Source organism: Pithys albifrons, chromosome 23 (assembly GCF_047495875.1).
Source record: "Pithys albifrons albifrons isolate INPA30051 chromosome 23, PitAlb_v1, whole genome shotgun sequence".
NCBI lineage: Eukaryota > Metazoa > Chordata > Aves > Passeriformes > Thamnophilidae > Pithys > Pithys albifrons.
Window position 1 is genome coordinate 2,282,606 of NC_092480.1, and position 23,061 is coordinate 2,305,666.

The 23,061-nt window shown below is 48.2% G+C and overlaps 1 protein-coding gene across 2 annotated transcripts in view; it reads right to left on the reverse strand.

Moving 5' to 3' along the window:
- Window positions 1-5,533: 5,533 nt before the first annotated feature.
- DRD2 (dopamine receptor D2) overlaps window positions 5,534-23,061 on the reverse strand; it is a 31,376-nt gene continuing 13,848 nt past the window's right edge. The window contains exons 2-8 of one of the 2 annotated variants that reach the window (XM_071576387.1): window positions 16,996-17,299; window positions 14,725-14,834; window positions 14,106-14,242; window positions 11,983-12,173; window positions 10,720-10,806; window positions 9,741-10,080; window positions 5,534-9,226 (exon numbers count right to left, since the gene is read on the reverse strand). In XM_071576387.1, coding sequence (XP_071432488.1) covers window positions 9,033-9,226; window positions 9,741-10,080; window positions 10,720-10,806; window positions 11,983-12,173; window positions 14,106-14,242; window positions 14,725-14,834; window positions 16,996-17,268 — 1,332 coding nt within the window. In that variant the 5' untranslated portion in view covers window positions 17,269-17,299 and the 3' untranslated portion in view covers window positions 5,534-9,032. The remainder of the gene's footprint in view (window positions 9,227-9,740; window positions 10,081-10,719; window positions 10,807-11,982; window positions 12,174-14,105; window positions 14,243-14,724; window positions 14,835-16,995; window positions 17,300-23,061) is intronic. The other variant, XM_071576388.1, reaches the window with a different exon arrangement.

Genomic DNA, 23,061 nt, shown 5'->3' on the forward strand with positions numbered 1-23,061 from the left:
ATACCCTTTATGATATCCTGAGTTGTGTCAGTATAATTCAGTTGCAGAGGCATTTTGGGGACCATACATACAACATCAAACTATAAGAGATTGTCAGTTATTTAATAAGTCATTCAGTTCTGTTTTTTAAAAATCTGGTTTGAAAAATGAATGATTGAGAAGATAAAAAATCAAAATCATCCTACAGAAAACCCACAGAAGGTGCCTGAACTCTCCATCCTGCAGAGATGTGACTCCTGAATAAAAATAAATATATAAATCCCACTGACCTTGCTAGTTAGAAAATATCCCATTAAAGATTCCACCTCCATCTGGAGCAATCATAGAGAGGACGAGACCAGGGTCAGCAATTAAGGGGTGCACTAATTAGCTGCAATAAAGGAGAAAATGAGCTTTTGTTTGCTGCTGTGGTGCAAGGCCATTACTTTGGAAAAAAAGAAACATTATGGACACTGAGAGGGTTTAGCTGTGACAGAACTGAACTTTGGGGCATTTCTGGACTCATTCCATGGCACTTTTACTGCTCTTAAACACAAGTTTATTTCTTAACAAGGCAGAGGAGTGTTTTTAACCACCTCAAAGATTTTATTGCTATTCTTTGGACAAACTTTAATGTCTGCTCCAAGAAGGGGAAAAAAATCCTTAGAAGGAGTTCAGGGAATTAATTTTCTCTTTTTGGAAAAGACTCCAGTCTGCCAAAAGGTTTTGCTCAGCCTGACCTGCCTTTATTTTGCTTAAAGAGTTGTCTGAGCCCCACTGATTCCTCCCAGGAGCCTGAGCAGGTCTGTTTTGCTGCCCAATTTGTTGCTCCTGCTGCTGAGCACAGTTTGTTTTGTTCATGGCTCATCCCTGCAGGCTCCAGGGAGTGCAGGAAAATGTCCCAGAACCCACCTAGACACGTTCCAAAAGTAGCAGAGAGAAAATCAACAACAACCACCATGAAAGAAATAGGCAAAACCAGAGGAAAGGTGGAGTTCACCTCAAAGGTGGGAAACTCTTGATGTGTTTGTAGGAAGAGGGAAATTTCGAATCTACTTTGTTATGGCTCAGATTTAGAAAGAGATCTGGGACTTTCTGCTCTGCCCTTTAGGACAGGGATGAGCCCCTGGAATGGGGGAACTCTGTCCCAATGCTGGCACCACTCTGGAGGGACCACAGTGTTTGTGCCTGCAGGATGACAGCTCTGCCCCACCTGTTTCCTTGCTGCATTCAGCCAGGCTGCCTCTGGCAGGGGGAACAGGAGCATCTCAATCAGTCTCCTTCATGAAAAACTCCCCTCTGCCTTTTTTAATTAAGAACAAGGTAGAATTTACTGGCATTTTCCCTGAATCATGGCCCAGTTCTAGTGTTTCACTCCCTGTAATCTTCCCCAGTGATTCTGGTTTCATCTTTGAAGTGATTCAAGGCTTGTTTATCACAAAGGCAATCAGACATGTCCCTTACAAGACAGGCTGAGAGCTCAGTGTTGCCTTTGATGGGTGGGCTCAGACACAAAGGCAGACCCACAGGTTACCCAGCACTACCTGAGCCCCAGTAAATCACCCTCTGCATAATCTCACCTCATGGCAAGTGCCAGGTAGGCAAGTTAATGTCAACATAATGAAGGAATGTGGCCCGGAGCATCTGCCACCAGCTGAGAACATGCACAAACTCAATTACTGGAGCACAGTAAATTGCAAGCCACAATAATTCAGTTATAAATCTACATCCCCAGGTTAATTTGGTGTGACTTTTGCATTCAGACTGCAGCCTCCATGTGTTGCAGGAGCTGATTCCCTGTTCTTCTGCTCTTGTGCTGCCATTTATAGCAGAACAGGGTGCAAGGTGGGTGTGCAGAGCTCCAAAGGCACCAACATCTCCCGTGGTGTCTCTTCCTTCAGCCAACCCACTCTGAGGGGCATTGCCAACTCACCAGTCGTGGTCGGGGTCAAACCCTCACCTTCTGGACCATTATCTGGGCTATTCCCTCCCAGTGAGCCCAGCCCAGAGGGAGGCACAAGCTCTTTAAAATCAGCTCTGTGTGTCACTGACTCACCCCTTGCAATGGGCTGGAGCAGGGTCAGATATGGGCACAGGAGGGTGGGTTTAACCCACTGCCCAGAGCACCTGGCACCACATTTGTGTCACCATCAGAGCCCCCCTGGCTGTCCCTGCTGTGAGCAGAGCCATCCCCATGCCAAGGCCCTTTACAGGACTCCCAGCAGCTGCTTTGCCTTCTTGCTGGGTGTGTTTATTTCTATCAAACTTGAAGAATTATGCCAGATCAAAGTCACTTTTATTTCTGACTAAAGCTCCCAGAGGGAGGGAGGTGTTTTGAGAGATGTACATATTTGTTTAGACTGGCACTGACTGTCCATTTCTCCACAGACAACTCTCAGCTCATAACCTGTCTTGTTCAATCACATTTTCAGCTCCTGGCTTTTCCTCTGAAGCTTTGTACATTTTCCAGCTGGTGATTTGACAGCGTTCTCTGAACTCACACTCACGAGGGCTGCACAGATTCTCTGTTGTGATTCTGAATCACAGATTCTTGCTGTTTGGAGACCAGATTAGATTTCTGGCTAATGTTAATTTGGGCTTTTCTTGCCTTTCCCCACAGTGTGAATAAAAAAAATCAGCTCGTTGGCTGCATTATTAAATAAATATTAGCAATGAGTGTTGTGAAACATTTGATGCAGTTACAAAGTCTGAAATTATGACCCAGTTTTCTCCAAGGAAATGTTTGTAGCCCTTTGCATCTGCTCTGCACACACCTGAAAGGGGTTTGTTTGTAGCTACACCACGGGTGAATGCAGAGATAGCCATGAGGATGCTTGAATTCTACTGATTTATTTTTTCCCCATGTGCAGTAGTCACTATTGAAAGCCCACAATATCAGCCATGGGAGAAAGGATCTGGACAGTGCCTGGGTTCTCTGTCCTGGCCCCACTGAGGTCACAGGTCCAGGCTGATGTGACTCCCTGTCCCTGGGACTTGGTTATTTTGCAAAGCAGTGCTCAGGAATTGGCCAACCTGAATATCCCCAAGATATTCCCTATCCCAAGTCTCTCAGGCTCCAGGTGAAAAGTTGCTGTGGCTCCTGTGCCCAGCCCCAGGATGAGCTGGCACATGGCACTGGCCCCAAAAAGGGGCTCAGGGCAGCCCTTCCAGCAGGGATGGGCAGTGCTGGGGAGGGACTAAAGCCAGAAAGATGCTGCTGAAAGTGTCCCTGCCCAGGGCAGGGGCTGGAATGAGATGGGCTTTAAGGTCCCTTCCAACCCAACCCTGTCTGTGATTCTATGAAATGAAAGTGAGGTGATGGAGGGGGCAGGAGGCTCATGGGGTGGGCACAGGGATGGCTGGAGGGGGCAACCAGCAGGTTGCTGCAGAGTTAGGATTTCACAGGTACCTCTCACCACCAAACCCTGGCTCAGGCACCACAGCCCCCTGCCCTGCTGGGCACCCCAGCCAGAGCTGCTGGGCACCCCAGCCAGAGCTGCTGGGCACCCCACCCAGAGCTGCTGGGTGTCTCAGGCAGGGCAGGAGGCCTGGGAGGCTGATTTTCCTCTGTGCTGAGGACACTCTGCAGTGAGGTGGCACCAGCTGAGCCCCCCAGTGCCCCTGCAGAGCCTTCTCTCAGCAGCTCTCCTGCCTTTGTGGCTGTTCTGCTTCACCTGCTGCCAATGCACAGGGCACATTCCCCTCTGCCCTGGCAGCTCAGCCCCACGAGGGGTGGCTTTTCACACAGAACCACCCCAAACCTCTGCTCTGCCTCCTTGCTGCCCTCCAGCCAGCCTGGCATGAGCAGGCAGTGATGCCACCCCCCTCTCAGCAGAGCCAGGGCTGAGCTGATTACGTGCAGCAGGGAAGCAATGCCAAGCTTGCCTAAATGTGCTCCCTTGCTTTCATTATCCCACTTTTTTTTTCCCTGGGCCCAGCATGGCAGCTTGGGATGCAGAATGTTTTTGCTCATTTAAAGGGCCTGGGTTTGCTTTGCTGCTTTAAGTCTCTTTACAGGCATTTCTAGGTCTGTTAATTATTCATTATACCTTAATTATATTTAGTCCACCATCCATCACTCTTTCTTTGGTGGAGAAAGTTGTTATTTATGAGTCAAAAAGCTATTTAGGAAGCAGACAGTCTGGTATTGTCAAAGACTTGGGGGAGCAGCTTAGATTATTAAAAGAAGCTTTGATTAAAGAGAAGGAGTTGATTTAACAAGTGTAACTGCTTTAATCTTTTTTTGTTGTTTTTTTGTTTGGTTTTTGCTGGATGTGCAGAACAAAGCACACCCCTGAATCTGTCAGGCCTGACCTGAAGCTGCAAGACTCACTGAAATGCCCCAGGAGATGGACAGCTCATCCTGTTTTCTCTTTTTTTTGGGGTGGTGTGAATGGTGTTTTATAGTCCCCACCTCAGCAGTAAAATCTGGCTGGGAGGGGGCAGTCCTGGCACTGCCTTTGATGCTGCCAGGCTGAGGCCAGACAGGCTGCAAACAACCTGTGTGTGCCCTGGTTCATCTCAGAGTGCCATTTACTCTGGTGTGTCAGGGAGGGGAGGGGTCATTTGAGCCCCTAATTTTCCCTCAGTCACACTGACATTGAGCTGAATCATCCAGCAAGGAGAATGAAACCTCATTTGAACTCAGCAGCTCTGGAGATTCTGGTTTCTGCATAAACTGAGGACTTCAGGGCAGGGATTATCTTTGCCCTGTGTTCAGGTAGACTAAAACCTTTTGTTCATGCCAAGGATCCAAAACACCATTAAACTAAAATTTTAGTTTGCTACTCCTTGGAAATAGAGAATTTTCTTTCCTAGGAGTGGGAAGGAATTTCTTGTTTTTTCTTTTTTGTATAAAGAAAATAATCTTTAGACAGAAGTGCTGACTAAGCCTGGCTGAGGTTCACCTGCACAAATACCAAACATTTTGGTGGGTATCTTGAGAAAACAGGGCCACAGGAAGTGCAACATGAATATTCCTGAATGAAATAAAGTTCTCCAGCACAAATTCAAGTGAAATCCAGAAGGAAAAAGCTCCCTGTGAGTTGGGATAAGACACTGCCATGGGCCAGGTGTGACTGAGCAGTGCCAAGCAGCACAGACAGGCAGCTGGTGTGATGCCACAGGTACCAGCAGGACCCAGCTCCTGGCTGGGCATTTCTCTGCTTTCCATCCCTTCCTCCTCCAGCCTCCCCAGCCCACTTTTGTCCAGAAGACAAGAGACACAGAGAAATTTAAGCTCATTTTCTTTCTGCCTGTGTTTCTCTGCACCTTTCCTTTCCCATGTTTGATCCTTGTAGCTTCAGGCTGGACAAACACTGGAGTTCTTAAAGACAGAGTGGGATAAGGGGAGAAAGAGTTAAAATGCAACTTTTCAGAAAAGTAAACAAAAGGAAGACAAGATGTCACGTGGAGGTGGATTTGCCTGTTGGTGTTTGTGCTCTGCAGCACAACCAGTGTCCCTGGGGCCTGAGCCCTCACACTGCTGGTGTTAAACAGAACAAAACAATCAGGTAACACCAGGGTGGCTTGTGCAAGTCTCTGTTTAATGACAGTGCTGCATGAAGACACGTGTTGGTGTCACACGTACCTGTGATGGGCATTTATACATTCCTGACTCCTCAGGGAGCCATGTTTGCACTGCAGATTTCCACCACAGAGGTAGTGGCTTTATTTTTCCTGTTTGTCTTTTTTTTTTCCCTTTTTGTTTTTATTTTCCAGCAGGATTCAATAAGCTGGTTGGACCTACTGTAGTTCATTTAGTCTTCATCAGGAGGATAAAGAGCATGGTGGAGTGGGAGCAAGCAGGCAAGCAGCAAATGCAGTGCAGGCAGAATTCACTGGCTTTTAATTCAAACCTTTTTGGGGGTGCCAAGAGCCCCCCCTGGGCTTCAGCAAGCTGGGAATCACAGGGAGGAAAAGCAGGAACAGGAAGACTCAATAAGCAGAACTAAATGTTTAGATATAAATAATGAATCACAAAATAGGCCCTGAAGTTCTCGAGGAGCAAAGAAATGAAATCTTCTCATGAAGGTGTTTTAAACCAGATCAGTCCCCTGACCATCACCAGCATGTCCTGCCAATCAGGAGTCTTTGGGAAAGCAGTGGGTTTTCCACAGTGGAAGGAACAGTGAGGTCTGTATTTGCCACGTTCAGCTCTGTGGGCAAGAGGCCTCCGAGTCCCTCGTGATGCAGCTGATTTCTCATCACTCTTTAGAAGCTTCCACAAGCATCTTCCATCCCAACCACGGGCTGGTTGTCCTTGTGCCAGGTGCTGTGCAAGCTGTTGGCAAAGCCTGTCCTTGCTCTTGACATTGGTTTATTCTTTGTAAAGCCAGAGGTGATGGTGTGTTTGGGTCCACTCTCAAAAAGTGGCTCGATGGAAAGTGCTTTAGTTTGTTGGTTGTAAGTGCAGATGGGAAAGGAAAAGCTGCTGCAGAGCTGAACAGACATGGCAGTGCCACCATTCCAAGGGCAGTGGGGACAGAGATATTCCCACCCCATACCTTGGAGCCTGGAGTGTTGGGGATGAGTGGCTTAGAATGTCATTGCAATGAAGGTTGGGCTGCAGGTAATTCCTCATGAATACTTGTAGGAAATGACACCTGGAGTTTTGGTCCCAGTTGGCAAACACATGAAGGACACTGGCCCTTTTTCAGCAGCTTTTTTCCCTCCATGATGTTTTGGAAGAGGTTTTTTTGTGTAGTGGTTCCAGTGAGTTGAGCCATACCTAGATTGAGAGACTAAATTTTGGAACAAGGTACACAGTATTGGAGATGATGATTTATCCTGGGTTAACACTGAACACAAAGCAAAATTATGGCACAAAGGTGAGATATTGTTCACATTCCTTATTTTGAGGGCTCACACTGTGGTTTAGTGCAGTGCAAATATCATCTATGACAACTTCCACATGCTTTAAAGCTTTTTTTTTTTCCTATATGCATATTATTTTCTATTTTGATTCAGCTCCCCACCTGTTAATTCACCAAGTCAAATGGCCTCTTCCTGCTTGTAAATATATTAGAAAATTGACCAGCAACTTGTTACTATTTTTCTACCCAAAACCCTACTGACTTTATGTCATTCTGTGAATTTTCTAAGTGATACCAGCCTGAGATGATTCCCACCACTGACTGAACCTGCTTGGTTAAATCTGGGGGAAAATGACCAGCCAATGTTTGCTTGAGATCTCCTGAGTGTTTCCAGTTTTCAGCTACGAACAGACCTCGAAGAGCCACGTCCAAATGTTATACAAGTTTGTGGGCTAAATATTAAAAGCACTGGATATCAGCCTCTTCCAGGAACACCAAGTTTGGAATGGAAACGTTCTGGATTAGGGTGGGGCTGCTGTTTCAATTTCAGAAAACAGCTGAGATTTTGTTTTACAGCTGCTTGACATAATCTCTTCCTGATACAGAGCTGGAACACCTCCCACCAGCACAGGGAAATGCTTTGTTAGCAACACAGCAAACCCAGGGAATTAAAGAAACCCTTGGCACTGAACTTTATCTACTCTGAAGCAGAAGCTATGTGAATATTCCACAAGCTGCATAGAGAGAAAAGGGACTATATTGCTCTCTGGATGATGGTTTAGCATCTTCAGAAAACAGCAGGTAGGGAGTTCTGCCTCTGCATATGGCTGTTGAAATCATCTGCTGCTCCACATCCTACAGGAATTTCTAGCCAGACCTATTTCCATGTCATTTTATTCATCTTGCTATGTTTTATTTACAGAGATATTGCAAAATATATTGTGAACTGAGTACAACTAGTAAGTACAGTGTGGATTTCCCAATGCCTGATTCAGCATAGTGGAGTTTTGCTGTTATGGGTTTTCAATTCTTATAATCCATGGAAAAATAGGTATCAGGGGATAAGAGATGCTGGGAACATCCAGACCTTCCCAAAGTCCAACTTAGACACAGGAGCTGGTCCAGGCAGGGGCTTTCTTGGGGTTTTATTCTGGCTTTTTCCAAAACACAGTTTTATCTCCTTCACTGGTTATTTAAATTAGGCACAATGTTATTCTGCACTCTCTACTGAGAGACTTAGGCAAACCAGACCCGAGGTGGTCCTTGGCTCTGTGGCAGGTGAGGAGAGCCAGACCAAACCTGGCTGACTTGTCCAAGCTCCCACCTGAGGTGGTCAGGGCTGCAGGTGACTCCCCTGGCACCCTGTCCTGGAGTTCTACATTCACCACGCCACCACTCCTCCCCGGGCTTGGAATCCTGGTGAGAGACTGGAGATGAGATGCTGGTGGGCAGAAATCGCTGCTGATGAGAGATGGGGGTGTCCTGTTTGATGTACACCATGCAAGACAAGCTACCACTTCTTGAGTTTCTCTCTCCATCTCTTGTTTTTGGCTTGGGCTCCTGTTCAGTTCATCCTGTTGATTCATATTTACACCAGACATGAGACTGATGTCCCCTTCTTCCTTCTGCCCATGGCTTGTAGGCCCACATTGCTGCAGGGTTGGGTCTGTGGGTGGCAGAACCTTCCTGACCCTCTTGGGGACCTCTTAAAGTGTTTTTTTTGTGTTTTTTTTTCTGAAGGCTTCAGCAGTTTAACACTGGGTGAGTTGGCTCGAGGCGAAGGCAAAGCTGTTGAGTGGAGCTCCTGCAAGCTCTGCCTGTTTCTGGCTCCTGCAGCAAAGCAGAAAAGATGGTCTTGTCTTTGGTGAGAGTTGAGTGCCCCACTGCCACCTCCACGTGGCTCTGTGACTGTCTGTGCCCAATGCCCTCGAGGCTGGGTGGCCACAGGCACCAACCAAGCGAGCGTGCCTCGGTTTTCGCTCCCACTTCAAGCACAGTGTGAGGGTAGCTCCAAAAGTGCCCTGGTGGGACTGGTGTCCCAAAGGTCACCCCGAGGGATGAGAGAACCCCCCACCTCCGTCCCCAGCGAGGTGTGGGCATGGCACTGCTGTCACACCCGAGGCCTCGTGCCCAGCACACGAGACCCCTCCATGGCTGCCCGTTGTGTGCGTGAATGGCGTCGGTTTCTTTTCTTTTCCCCCTCTCTCCTGAAAAAATGCAGTTGCTTCTTGTTGACTTTTAGCAGTGGAGGATCTTCATGAAAGCCTTGCGAAACTCCACGTTGAAGGTGGTGTAGATAATCGGGTTGACAGCACTGTTGACATAGCCCAGCCATGTAAAGGCGCTGTACATGGCCGGGGGGATGTTGCAATCGCAGTGCATGTTGAGGATGTGGGTGATGAAGAACGGGAGCCAGCAGATGATGAAAACACCTGGGGGGGAAAAAAAGGAGAGAGACACATTTTGATTGCTGAAAGCTGAACAGATTTTGAGCCTGAGAACAGTGAGGTTCTTTTGGGGATAGAGGAAAAATATTTCCCTGAGGAATAAGCCCTCTGTTTGTGTGTTAAGTCTCAGCCTATGCTCTCTCCAGGTACTAAAGAACTTCTCTGCTGGTGTAATTAGAGCAGATACACCAGCAGCTCTGGCCTTTGGGGTGCCAGCTCCCTGCTGAGCTGTGCTGCCTTTTGTGCTGCATTCAGCTGTGCTTTGGGAGCCCAGACACCCCACGATGGGCAGCTTTGGGAGCCCTTTGTACAGCACTGCCAGCTGCCCATGGCTGGGAAGGAGGCACCTCCTATGGGCAGCCTCTTGCCTACATATCAAGGGAAAGTGTATTTATGGAGGCACAGAAAATCGATGCTGGATGTCCAGCCTGGCTGCCCTAGTCCTGGGCAGGGGTTGGATTTGCACAGCAGCACCAGGGCAGCCAGGGCACACTCTCACCAAGGACGATGGCCAACATCTGGGTGGCCTTTTTCTCCTTCTGCTGGGACAGTTTCCTCCTGGTCACAGCCTTGAGAAAGTTCCTCGTCTTGCCGTTGGGCAGGGAGTGGATCTCGAAGACCTTGGCTGTGTGGTGTGTCTCTTTGGCGTGTCCATTCTTCTCCACTCTGCCAGGGCTGTTCAGGGATGTCTGCAGGGTAGAGTTGTTGCCTCGATTAGACCCAACTGGCACAACCAGCTGGTGGTTACTTGGTGCTGCGGGTCTGAAGGTGGTTTTCTCAGGGGGGCTGGTGCTGGACACCATCTCCATTTCCATCTCTTCCATGTGACTCTCTGCCTCCTGAACAAGAATCAAATGTCCACAACATGAAGACAGATAAATAAACCAAGAGGAGCAAAAAATATTCCTTACAGAGTGAAGCTGGATGATGCTGGAGAAAAGTCAATCCCTCTTCTCCCTCCCTACCTGATGCTCGGAGAAAGGGCTGTGAAATGTTTACAGATAGAGGTATTTTGGGTAGATAGGATTGACAGAACTTCACTGGAGGGTTCTCCTTCGTTGCACAGAGAGGCTCAGAAATGTGAGAGATGCTGTCTCCACTCCCCATGGATTTTATTTAGGTTTTCAGAATGCAAATAAACAAAAAATAAATCAACAAGCAAAACTCAAAACGGCCAATGCAGTTCAAGATTTAAATAACAGAGAGGAGAAGGAAATCAAAGACACAAAATGTTCAAATGCCATGGCTTTTAGAGCTGATCTTTAGGTGAGATTAGTCTGACTTTTTGAACTCTATCCTTTTAAACCCCCTGCTTCACTCTAAGGGACAGGAAGAATATTTAAATTGTGAGATTGAATGGTAACCTTTGTTCTTAGTTTATTTTTCTCCCACCCTGCATAAATTAATTGTGTGTCCTGAGGGGTGAGAGGGGGAAGGCTAAATGCTCTGAAAAGCTACCACTTCTCTTTAACACTCACCACTTTGCGCTTATTAACTTGGAAGCTCCCATTGGACTTCACAATAACTGTGCAGAGCTTGACGTCTTCTGGATGAGTGCATTTGTCCTAAGGGGCAAGCACCAGCTCAGAGGTTACACAGGCACAGAGCAATTGGGAAGGGAAGCTGGTAAGGGAGGCACGTGGAAATACAAACATAGGGCATGAGGCAGGAATTAGTCAGTGTGAGGATGATGGAAAACTACTCTGGAGAAGCAGTGATGGAGGTGACCATCCCTTGGGCTTTTCACCAAAGGAAGGAAGCCTCAAAGATCTGCTGGTGTTTGTCTATCCCTGTCTCCTCTCCTTGGCATGGCAGTGGCCCTGAGGCAGCACAGTTTGGAGGTGGTGCCTCTGGGGCTACACATTCCCCCTGGCTGTTTTGCCTGTGCTGCCAGGGCAGTGTTTTGACTGAGCTGTTTGCCACTCAGCCTGCTCAGCTGGGCTCCACTCACACACATCTCCTGCTTTGAGAGGTTGTTTCCCGCAGGACTGTGGGTACCAGTGATGTGGTTTGCTCCCCAAACACACAAACCATTTCCACGGAACCCTGGGGAGACCTTATAGCACCTAAACAGGGACTACAAGAAAGCTGGAGGAGGGCTTTTCACAAGGGAATGGAGTGACAGGACACAGGGGAGTGACCTTAAACCGGAGGGCAGGTTTAGATCAGAGATTAGGAAGGAATTCTTCCCTGTGAAGGTGGAGAGGCCTGGCACAGGTTGCCCAGAGATGCTGTGTCTGCCCCATCCCTGGAAGTGTCCAAGGCAAGGCTGGATGGAGCTCTGAGCAGCTTGGTCTAGTGGAAGGTGTCCCTGCCCGTGGCAGGGAGTTGGAACTATGTGAGCTTTAAAATCCTTTCCAACCCAAACCATTCCTTCCTTCTGTGATTCTTCCCCCAGCAGCAGCACTGACTCAGACAATAGTGTAGCCTGTATTCTTGGGTACCCCACCCAAGCTCAGCAGAGCCAGAGGAGGTGCCCTCTGGTTAATGCAGCAGCTCCTAGTGCAGATCTGCTGCTGGAACACCCCCTGAGATCCAGGGTGGCCTGTGAAGCACCTGGGACTCCAGAGCGTGCAGCTGTGACTCCAGAGTGGCACAGGACACAGCACTCCCCTCTGCACTCCAGCCTTTCCCCTAGTCCAGCCAGGGACATGTGGAGAGAGAAGAAAGCGCTGTGGGGAGTGGAGTAGGGAGGGGAGAGGATGAGCAGAGTGCTGAGAGCCAGCCAGAGGGGCAGTCACCTTCAGGGGGGCCTGCGTGTCCGAGTCCAGGACGTGGCTGCTGCGCTTGGTGGTGACGCGCTTCCTGCGCCGCCGCAGCACCATGTAGATCTGCACGTACACCAGCAGCGTCACCATGAAGGGCACGTAGAAGGACACGATGGAGGAGTACACCACGAAGGCAGGGTTGGCAATGATGCACTCCTTGGCATCTGCAACACAGAGGGTGTCAGGCTCTTGGTTGAAGAAAACAATCAAATCCAATGGAATAGAACAAAATCCTTCCTTTCATTCAGCGCTGGGAACATGGGGGGTAACCCCACCAAGGACATGTTCAGCAAGACTTTTGTGTTTTCAGGTTTATATCCTTAAACTGATAAACCCTCCCCAGAGTTAAGCAGCAGATTTAGGGTGACTTTTAACAGCTCTAATGGGCTGCTCTTACCCCTGCAGCTCTGAATTTCCTTTTAAATAGTGTTACAGCTGAGGGGACACCAGTGGGTGCTGGGGTTCAATAGCTGGGGGGACACCAGTGGGTGCTGGGGTTTGATAGCTGGGGGGACACCAGTGGGTGCTGGGATTCAATAGTTTGGGGGACACCAGTGGGTGCTGGGGTTCAATAGCTGGGGGGACACCAGTGGGTGCTGGGGTTCAATAGTTTGGGGGACACCAGTGGGTGCTGGGGTTCAATAGTTTGGGAGACACCAGTGGGTGCTGGGGTTCGATAGCTGGGGGGACACCAGTGGGTGCTGGGGTTCAATAGCTGGGGAAACACCAGTGGGTGCTGGGGTTCAATAGCTGGAGGGACACCAGTGGGTGCTGGGGTTCAATAGTTTGGGAGACACCAGTGGGTGCTGGGGTTCAATGGCTGGGGAAACACCAGTGGGTGCTGGGGTTCAATAGTTTGGGAGACACCAGTGGGTGCTGGGGTTCAATAGCTGGGGGTTGATCCAGGGACCCCTCAAGCAAATGTATTTTATCCCTTCTCCATAAAATCATATGATCTTTACTAATTTATGTTAAACCTGGGCTAACTTTATATAATCCAATAGAACAGAACAAAATCCTTCCTTTCATTCAGCGCTGGGAACATGGGGATAATTCCACCAAGGACATGTTCAACAAGACTTTTGTGTTTCCAGGTTTATATCCTTAAACTGATAACCCCTCCCCAGAGTTAAGCAGCAGATTTAGGGTGACTTTTAACAGCTCTAATGGGCTGCTCTTATCTCTGCAGCTCTGAATTTCCTTTTCACTAAACAATGTTACAGCTTCGGATCTCTAATTTAGGCAGGTTGTCTGATTTATTTCTTACAGCTTGGCCTCTAATCTAAACAAGGATTTTGGATTATTTCTTACAGTTCATCTTACAGCTACAGGGTTAAATTCCTCTTTGTCTGAAGCTATGCATGGTTAAGGTCACTGACAAACCGTGGTAAAATACAAAGTTTGTACAGTTCTGAATAAAAATTAGTAAAGACCATATGATTTTATGGAGAAGGGATAAAATCTTTTTTTCTTGAGGGATTCCTGTATCACTTTCCCTGATGCCCAGAGTCTTCCAGAGGCACAGATGCCCAGGCAGGGAGGGATTCAGCTTCCAGGGAGGCACCACCATGTGAGATGGAAATGCTACCACAACAGCAGCTTCCCTGGTCTTGTAGGAGTCACATCAGCCCTAAGTCCCTGATTACTGCTTGCCTTGTAGCTAAAAGCCCACTGATCCCATGCTGTATCCAATCCAGGCTTCCCATCAAACTCATGGCTGAACTGCCAGGCCCTTCCTCTCCTGTCTCAGGGAAGGTTTTATCCTACAACTTTCCTTTTTCACATGTTTTAATATAAGAGGGATTTTGAATTAGTGGTAGACAAATGTTAAGGCAACACTGGCTGGTGTTGTGTAAACCTCCACATCACCTCAGTTCTGGTGGGTCTGTAACACTGGTGTGGAACAGCAAGAGACAAAACAGACCCAGGAGCAGCTGCCAAACTGGGTGACATTGGCAGAGGACACCTTAAACAGTGGTGGGAGCATCCCAACACACCTAAAACCTGAGCCCTGTGCTGACTCCTGACAGGTATCAGAGGCTGCCTGGGCACCCAGGATGGTGCCAGGAGGCAGCTGGAGGTGGCAAAACACTCACCTGGGTTGTTGAGGCCGAAGAGCAGCGGGCAGGAGATGGCAAATGAGAGCACCCAGACCACAGCAATCATGACGGTGACCCTGCGCTTGGAGCTGTAGCGGGTGTTGTAGAGCATGGGCATGGCCACGGCTGTGTACCTGCATGGGAGACACACCCCCAGCCTGCTGCCAGCCTGCTGCCAGCCTGCCAGGGCTGCCAAACTGGCACCTGCACCCAGCTGCTGTGGCTGAGAGCCTGCTCCAGCAAGGCAGATTCCCCATGTCCTGACGTGTGTGCAGCCCCTGGGCTGGGAGGCAGGAGCTTGGGCTCAGCTCAGCACAGCATTCCCCTTCCACTCTGAGCTGCTGCCTTCCCCCTGCTGCCTGTTCCACCACTCCAGAATAACAAACAGAAGGACCAAACTCGTGGAAACGTACACAGACAATGTAATTTACATTCTCAAGATGGGTGTTTCTATGTCTTCTGACAGAATCCGTGCTCAGAGCTCACTGAGATCCCCTAAATTGCTCCTCAAAAGACACCACCACCACTCACTCCCCATTTTCAAGCCTCTGAGTCACAGGTAAAATTAGACCACATAAAGGTGGCTGTGACACGACTTGCTGGCAGGAGCCCTCACCTGTCTATGCTGATGGCACAGAGGTTGAGGATGCTGGCAGTGCACATCATGACATCCAGGGTCACAAAGATATCACAGTGGATCCGACTGAACCTCCACTCACCAACCACCTGCAGAGAGAGAGAGGGAGGTGGGCACAGAGTTCCCTGTTGAGAGGACCTGAAGGGAGAGTTTGGCACAAAGTTAGAGGTGCTTGTGGGGAGTTGGAGTTTGCTGGTTCAAAGGAAATTCTCTGTTCCATCCAAGGTTCCCCCAAGGGCTGGTGTGATTTCGTGCTCCCTAATTCCACCCCATCACCTGCACTGATTTGGGCAGCCCAAGCAGCAAATCTGGGCTCATATTGCAGTGACATCAGGGAGCACAAGTCTCCTCGAAGTCAGAAGGAACCATGAAGGACTTAAACAGGTCTCTGAAATGTTTCAAAGCAGAATGAGGAAGCAATTACATTAATATTAATTCCAAGCACCTCTAATTGTACTTGCAGCTCTTCATTAGACATTTTTTTTGCAATTATACCCAGCAAAGGTCAACAGTAGACAAACAGGAGCTTTCCTTCATTTCTCAGTCTAAGATCAGGGTAGACATTCCTCACTTTTTTTTTTTGGTGAAAATGAATTTAATCCAGAATGAAAATTCTTTAACACTCTTCATGATGTGCTAAAGACAAAGAACTACTGATATTACTTCCAGTCACCAGTAGCCTTTTTCTCTTCACTTCTCTTGCTATCGAAGCTGAACTTTGCCAATTAAGTTTAATAGCAATTATTCGGACTGCTGTGTTTGACATGTGATGAAAAAAGTATATTTCCCTCTAATAAAAATAGAGTCCTACTGCATTTGAAAATAGAATGAATAAGATATCTAATCTTCAGTTATTTCTGCTCTGATATACATAACCATAGGCAGCATAAAGAAGGGAGAATGACTGCATTGAAGCCTGAGTGACAGATGAATACTCAGTGATTAAAAAAGCACTTAAGACACAGTTACATCAGTAACTTTGATGAGAATTTGCCCAAAGGCAAAGGTTTCCAGCCAGATAGAAACCTCTGCAAAAATCAGTTTCTCTTGGTGCTTTCATTATTGTAGGAGAACCCTCAGAAGTTTGGAGGTAGATTTGTTTGGGGTTGTTTATGGTTTTAAGTATTTCATTTTGATATTAGTTTTTGTGACACAAAGCCTGAAAAAAATTGTCCAACTTAAATGGGTTAAAATGGGTTGTGGCAACAGAGAAACAGAATAAAAGGGCCCAGCCAGTCCCAGAGGCATTGGCTGCACTCACAACCAGCCTGTGGTCATGTTAATAAGCCTTAGCAGATGCACGATGCTTTACATTTTTGAAGTGCCATGAAAACAATAATTAACTCGAGTGATAATTACTATTGTGCTTTCTCGACAGCCTATGTCATGTCACCGGGTTTGTTTTGCTTTGCATTAGTACTTAATGGGCTCATTGACAGTGGCTTCTTCCCCTGCTCTCCTCTCTGTGTTATCATTTTCCCTCAGAAAGGAGTGCCTGAAAATTAACTGTAAACTCCACAGAGTGTTGTACCAAACCCATGTGCCAAAGGCAGGGCTGAAAAGTATCTCCCTTGGGATCTTCTCTCATATATCATGACATAAATGCTCTGGATTTACACTCTGCTTCTACCACTGCCTTCTCATCACTTCAGCCCTTCAGAAATAGGCGTTTCAGTGCTATGTTTTTTTTTTGATTGTTGGACTTGATGACCACTGTTGGTCTCTTCCAGCTCAGCACATTTGATGTGGTTCAGTGTGACACTCCTGGTGTAGCTGCAGATTCATTTTTGTGTAGTTTTGACTAAATAAAATTGGGGTCCTTTCCCTGCTCTGTTGGAAGGCCACATTTATCACAGAGTCACAGAACCAGCCAGGCTGGAAGAGACCTCAGAGGTCATCAAGTCCAACCTTTGAGCAAACACCACCTTGCCATGGCACTGAGTGCCTCATTCCTGAACATCTGCAGGGATGGTGAATCCACCACCTCCCTGGGCAGCCCCTTCCAATGTCTGATCACTGTCTCTGTAAAGAATTCCTTCCTAATGCCTAAGCTGAACCTCCCTGAATTATGGTACAATGGGACTCTAATTTATCCCTCTGAACAGCAGCTGAGCTTTCACATCCATCTCCTGGAAAAACCTGGAACCGAGAAACACTTGGGAAACTCAGGAAGTTGGGGAGTAACAGATTTCCGGACTTCCCCCTCCCTCCCTGCCTGGAGCAGCAGAACAAGCCCAAGCCTTCTCCTACCTCCAGGTAGACCACCCAGGGCATGACGAGGGTGGCCAGCAGCAGGTCTGCCACGGCCAGGCTGACGATCAGGTAGTTGGTGGTGGTTTGCAGGGCGCGCTCCCGGGACACGGCCATGCACACCAGCACGTTGCCGAAGACGATGACGAAGATGAGGAGGGTGAGCAGCATGGCATAGTAGTTGTACTGGGGCTTCTGCCCAGCCTGGGAAGCGTTCAGGGCCCTGCTCCAGTTCCTGTCGCTGTCGTACCACGAGAGGTTTAGGGGATCCATGGAGGTCAGAGTGCCAGGCTCCAGCTCCACCCTGCACGGAGAGGGTGGAAAGACAGGCAGAGTCAGCACAGGGAATAAAATGAAACCACAGCAAATACACTGAGCTGGAAGGGACACATGAGACTCATCGAGTCCAGCATCAAAAAATAAAATTACAATCAAACCCCTGTTTCTGAAGGGCTGCAGTAATGAGAAGGCAATTGGAGAATTAGGCTTGTGACTGACAGGAGACCTCAATGCAGTTACACCTTCTTTGTGAGAGGAAGAGGGGCGGGCACTGATCTCTGCTCTGGGGGACCAGGGACAGCCCCCAGGGAATGGCCTGGAGTTGTGTCAGGGTAGGGTTAGGTTGGATCTTAGAAAGAGATTCTTCCCCCAGAGGGTGGTGGGCACTGACCAGGCTCCCCAGAGCAGTGGGCACAGCCCCAAGGCTGCCAGAGCTGCAGGAGGGTTTGGATGATGCTCTGGGGCACAGAGGGTGACTCGGGGATGGTCCTGGGCAGGGCCAGGAGTTGGGATGATGATCCTTTTTGGGCCCTTCCAGCCCAGCATATCCTGTGATTCCCAGAGATGCCACTTACCCTGTGCCACCCCCTGCCCAGGCAGTGCCCAGGCCCCTGGTCTTGGCTCCCCTGCCATTCCCTGCTCCATGTTGGGTGTGCACAGTTCAGGGCAGATGTGCCTTGACCCCTTTATTTATTTTCCATGTGTTTCATGGGGCTCTGGGCTGTGTTGCTTTTTTATTTCCCTTTGCTCTTCCTTTTCCTTTTTTTTTCTTTCCTCCAGCAGTGAAATAAATAAATTTAAAACCCTAAGCCCCAAATAGTGACAATAATGGAACTTGACAGCAGCAGATTTGCAGTCAGGGCTGGGCTGGGCTGTCCCTGCCATGTCAGCACCAACAAAGAGCAAAGGCAGGAGCTGTTCAAGAGAAAACTGCCTACTTTGGGTTTGGGGTTTCTGGTTTGAGAGGTCTTGGAGGAACCTTCTTCCCTCCAAGAAGGGAAGGTCCCTGGGAGAAGAAGGGATCTCCTCCATGAGAAATGGCCTTGATTTGCACCAGAAGAGGTTCAGACTGGATATTGGGAAAAGTTTCTTCACAGGAAGGGCTGTAAAGCACTGGAACAGACAGGGGTGGATTCCCCATCCCTGGAAGAGTTCAAAAAACCTGTGGATGTGACACTTGGGGACGTGGTTTTGTGGGGACCACGGGTGGTGTTGGGCTGACAGTTGGACTTGGTGGCCTTTCCAACCTAAATGACTCTATGACCTCATTCCCTGCTCAGCACTTCCTGAGATCAAGTATTCCATGTTTCTCAAGCTGTATCTCCCTAAAATCCACTCTGACTGGCAAGCCTGGCCATGTTCTCAGCCACCCCACACCCAGGCCACTTAATTTTCTTAATAAAAGACAAAGTGAATTCGATTTATTAAACCACATAAGTGATCAAAATAGCAAAACATTTGCAAATATCAAATTCACCTGGGAACAATGGCCCCTTTATGTTTCACTGAGCTTTTGTGTGCTTTTCTCATTCAGAGAACAATTTGGATAATAATCCTTGGAAATTTGTTGCATATGGGTCCTTAATAGCTGATAATTCAAAAAGTGTCTGTCTGACAGTGCTATCAGCGGCACTTGATAGCTCTACAAATGTCTTCTTAGGAGCTGTCAAAGTGTCAGAAATTAATTAAATGTTAGTTCTGTGACTCAGAGTGAAGGGGAAAAATCAATGCTAAATACAGCAGCAGCTTTTTCTCTTCTCCTGTTGCCCTTTGATAATGCAAAACTATCTCGAGAAACATGCAGAAAATGCAGGATGGAGGAAAAAAAAAGAGGAGGATGGAAAAGTATCTTAAAATACAAAAGGAGTGGAATGGTTTGATATGTAGAGGATCAGCCCCTGGGGCCTCTATTGGCTCTGCAAGTCTCAAACCAGAATTATTCTTCAAGGAAAAGCCAAAGACAAGGGTGAGGAAACAGCAATTCCAGCCCTTTTTCTGGCTGGAACAACTCAGTGGTGGAGTTGCAGGAACTATTTACAGCTCATCTCTCGTGTCCATCTATTGAGAATTTACTTTATTGGGTTTAAGGAGGGTAGAGAAAATACTGGGTAAAGTGATCAAAAATCTCTTCATTTCTTTCTGAATCTTCTACAAGAATTTTTCTTTCTTTCAATAGAACTCTTTACAGGAATAATTTTTGTCCTTGTGTACAGCTGGTTGTCATGAGGAAAGTTAAAAGTCATGTTTGAACACTGAAAAATGAAAAGGTTTTGTTGGGTCTGTTTTTAGGAAAAAAAAATTAATTCAGGGAAATGAAACAGAAAAAAGTTCCAAATATTTTGCATGAAATAGGGAAACTAAAACACCAAAACCTCAAAACTAAAAATGTGTGATGATGCAATTAAAGGCTGTATCCACCACATACCTTTGTGGTCCAAATTACAACTACATGGACAACTCTGTTCACTCCTAACTTTTGAAAGTTTGAGTTTTCAGTCCTAAAAATAATCTTATTTTCTCCAGACCCAGAACTGGCATCATTTGGAAGCATTTTGGTGGCTATTAAGGTGTCTTGTGAGTCCTGCTTTGAGGAGCACTTTTCATTTTAGTGCTGACAGTCTCTCAGCAGAGAAGAAAGAAGCACTTAAAGAGCCAACTAGAAAAGCAAGTGCTTTTCCCTGTGTTTGCCCAGGTGTCTGCATTTTCCTGGGGAGGGAAGGGGCCACAAAGGCAGGGGAAAGGTACAAATGGCTCTGCACTGTCCTTGTTGAGGTTCACAATCCCTGAGTTCCTGTCTCAGCTGAGCCTGGATGGGGATGTGGGCAGGGTCCAAAATGCAACAAATTCCTTTGTGAATTAACTGCAGTAAAGCCACTCTAATTCCCACAGAGTCTCCACAGATTTGAGTGTGGCTGAGCTAATCCAGATATGGATTTGCTGACAGGTCAAGGGCAGGACAGAACAGCAAGGTCACAGCCTCGTGTTTGCTGCCAGGAATGCAGCAGTATCCTGTATCCCCAGAGCATCCCCATCCTGTATCTCCAGAGCTTTCCCATCCTGCATTCCCATCCTGCATCCCCATCCTGCATCCCCAGAATGTCCCCAGAGCATCCCCATCCTGCATCCCCATCCTGCATCCCCATCCTGCATCTCCAGAGCATCCCCAACCTGCATCCCCATCCTGTATCTCCAGAGCATCCCCATCCTGCATCCCCATCTTGCGTCCCCATCCTGCATTCCCATCCTGCATCCCCATCACATCCCTAGAGCATCCCCATCCTGTATCCTCAGAACATCCCCATCCTGCATCCACAGAGCATCCCCATCCTTCATCCCCATCCTTCATCCCCATCCTGTATCCCCATCCTACATTCCCAGCCTACACTCCCAGAGCATCCCTGCTGCTCTCCCTGCCCTGGAATCAGGTGTGTACCCCAGGCTGTGCTGCTCCCCTTTACATCACCCTCCCCCAGGGGCCCTGTGCAAGCACAACCTGAGTGGGAAGCAGCTTTCCCGAGGTCTTCCAGCAGCTGGAGGGAATGTGCTTCCTGGCTGCTGGAAAATGCAGGCAGAAGGGAGCCAGGAGAGAGGCTGTGAATGCAGAGCCAGAGGTTTTCCCTCCTTTGCTGTCAACTCCTGGTTCTTTCCAGAGAACAAACTGAAAGATGTTTGTTTGCAATGCTGGTATTTCTCCCTGGCTCCTCCTGAGTGATCATCTGATTACATTTGTGGCAAACAAGCACAAGATCTCCCTGGCAAATGTGGGATGTTCACAAGTGGCAGCAACAAACCCTTTTGTCTCTCTGGCAAGGTCTGAAACACGAAATGTGTATTCCAGGAACAGAGTCTGCTCTCCCATATGGAGACAGGGAAGTGGAGGGTGGAAAGCTCCAGCACAAACTCCTACCTCCAGCTCCCCTGTGTGTGAGCAGTGCCTGGCTCTGCCTCTGCTCTTGGTCAGACATGCCCTAGTTCAGTCTTTTTCCTCCCAGAAATAGCAAAGGTGCCACACTCCTTTTGGTTTTTACTCTGCTTGCAAACACCCTCAGGCACAAAATGCCTGATCCTGAGTGAGTGTCAGACCCTGGGACTCGTGTCACTGCAGCATCTGGTTTCTGTTTGGTGAAGATTTGTGGCCTTTCAGAGCTAATCTGGCTGCCAAAACACACAGCCAGCCTTTGCTTCTGCACGAAACACTGTGAAATTCCCTAAAGTTTTGACCCAGACATCACGAATTTCAGATGAAATCTGAAGTTCAGGGCCAGCTTTCAGGGCCCAGGCTTTTCTCTGGGTTCCACACACAACCACACTACTTGGCTTGAGGCTGAACTCGACGTGCATCCAACAGGGACACAGCAGTAAAAGCCACCAGTGACAACATCCCAATGGCAGATGCTTCCCCAGAACAGACTCCCCCTCCCTTTCCCAAGGGATTTTGCCTGCAGTTCTTGCCAGATTGACATTTCCTGCTGGTTGCTGCTACCCAGAGGTACCCACCAGGTTGCTGAGGGTTGCCTGGGACTGTGTGAGAAAGGTGCTCAGAGACAGATTTTCTCCAAAGGCTTCTCTTTTTCACAGAAATCACTGTCTAAGTGAAATGTGCTGTCATTTGCCTCGGAAATTTTGGAATCAATGGGCCATAGGAAAGCTGTCAAAGTGACATCCTTTCTGTCCTGAAGAAGCTTCTTGATGTTGTTTACTGGGCTCCACTGAGAATGCAACAGAGACATTCCAATCGAGGGAAATAACACCTTTTGGAGCAGGGAGGAGGTGGAAGAGAAGGAGAAGGGGAAAGAAGTGTGTTTGAGAAACTGTTTTGTTTCCCTGTTCAGGAGTTCTGTGCAGAGAAAAGCAGGTTCTGAATTAGTTTCACTATTTTTTTGCATGGAAGCCCAGAATTGCTAATCCAGGCTGTGAATTCCTGGCCATGGTTCCCTGCAGAGCAAGGAAGGTGTGGAACAACCAGCAGTGAGTGAGAACCTTTTCCCATCCAGTTCTGCACAGGGGACAGTGTGTGCAGACGTGGGAAGGAGGAGGAAAGGCCAGGAATTAGGAAAATTAGTAAATTTTGTCTTGACCTGATGAAAAATCCCACCCACTTGCTCTGGCCTCTGCCACTCCAGGAGCAGCTGATCCAGAACTCACCCAGCAAAGTCCTGGTGGCTTTAAATAAACCTGACTCCTCCAGGCACTGAGTTGTACATGCAAATAGAGCAGGGATGTGACAGCCCTGACTGACGAGGGCCTGGCAGTAATTACACCTGAGGCAGCTCTGAGCACTCGCTGTGTCTGTCAGGAGCACAACTGGGAGAACTTGACTTTCCACACTCCTGGTGTTGCCTTAGTGGTAAAACCTCTAGTAACCAGTAGATTACACAAGCAGGAGGTTTAGTCACCTCTACACCCAGAGGGACAGGATTAGAGGCAAAAATCCCAACAAGGTTTTTAGGGGGGCTGGAGAAGGGACTGGAGCACAAGTGCTGTGGGGAGAGGCTGAGGGAGCTGGGGGTGTTCAGCCTGGAGAAGAGGAGGCTCAGAGGTGACCTCAGCACTGTCTGGAACTCCCTGAAGGGAAGTTCTGGCCAGGTGGGAGTTGGTCTCTTCTCCCAGGCACTCAGCAATAGGACAAGGGGGCATGATGGGCTCAAGCTCTGCCAGGGGAAATTGAAGTTGGAGAGCAGAAAAAGATTCTTTGCAGAGAGAGTGCTCAGGCATTGGAATGGTCTGCCCAGAGAGGGGGTGGATTCCCCATCCCTGGAGGTTTTTCAGCTGAGCTTGGCCATGGCA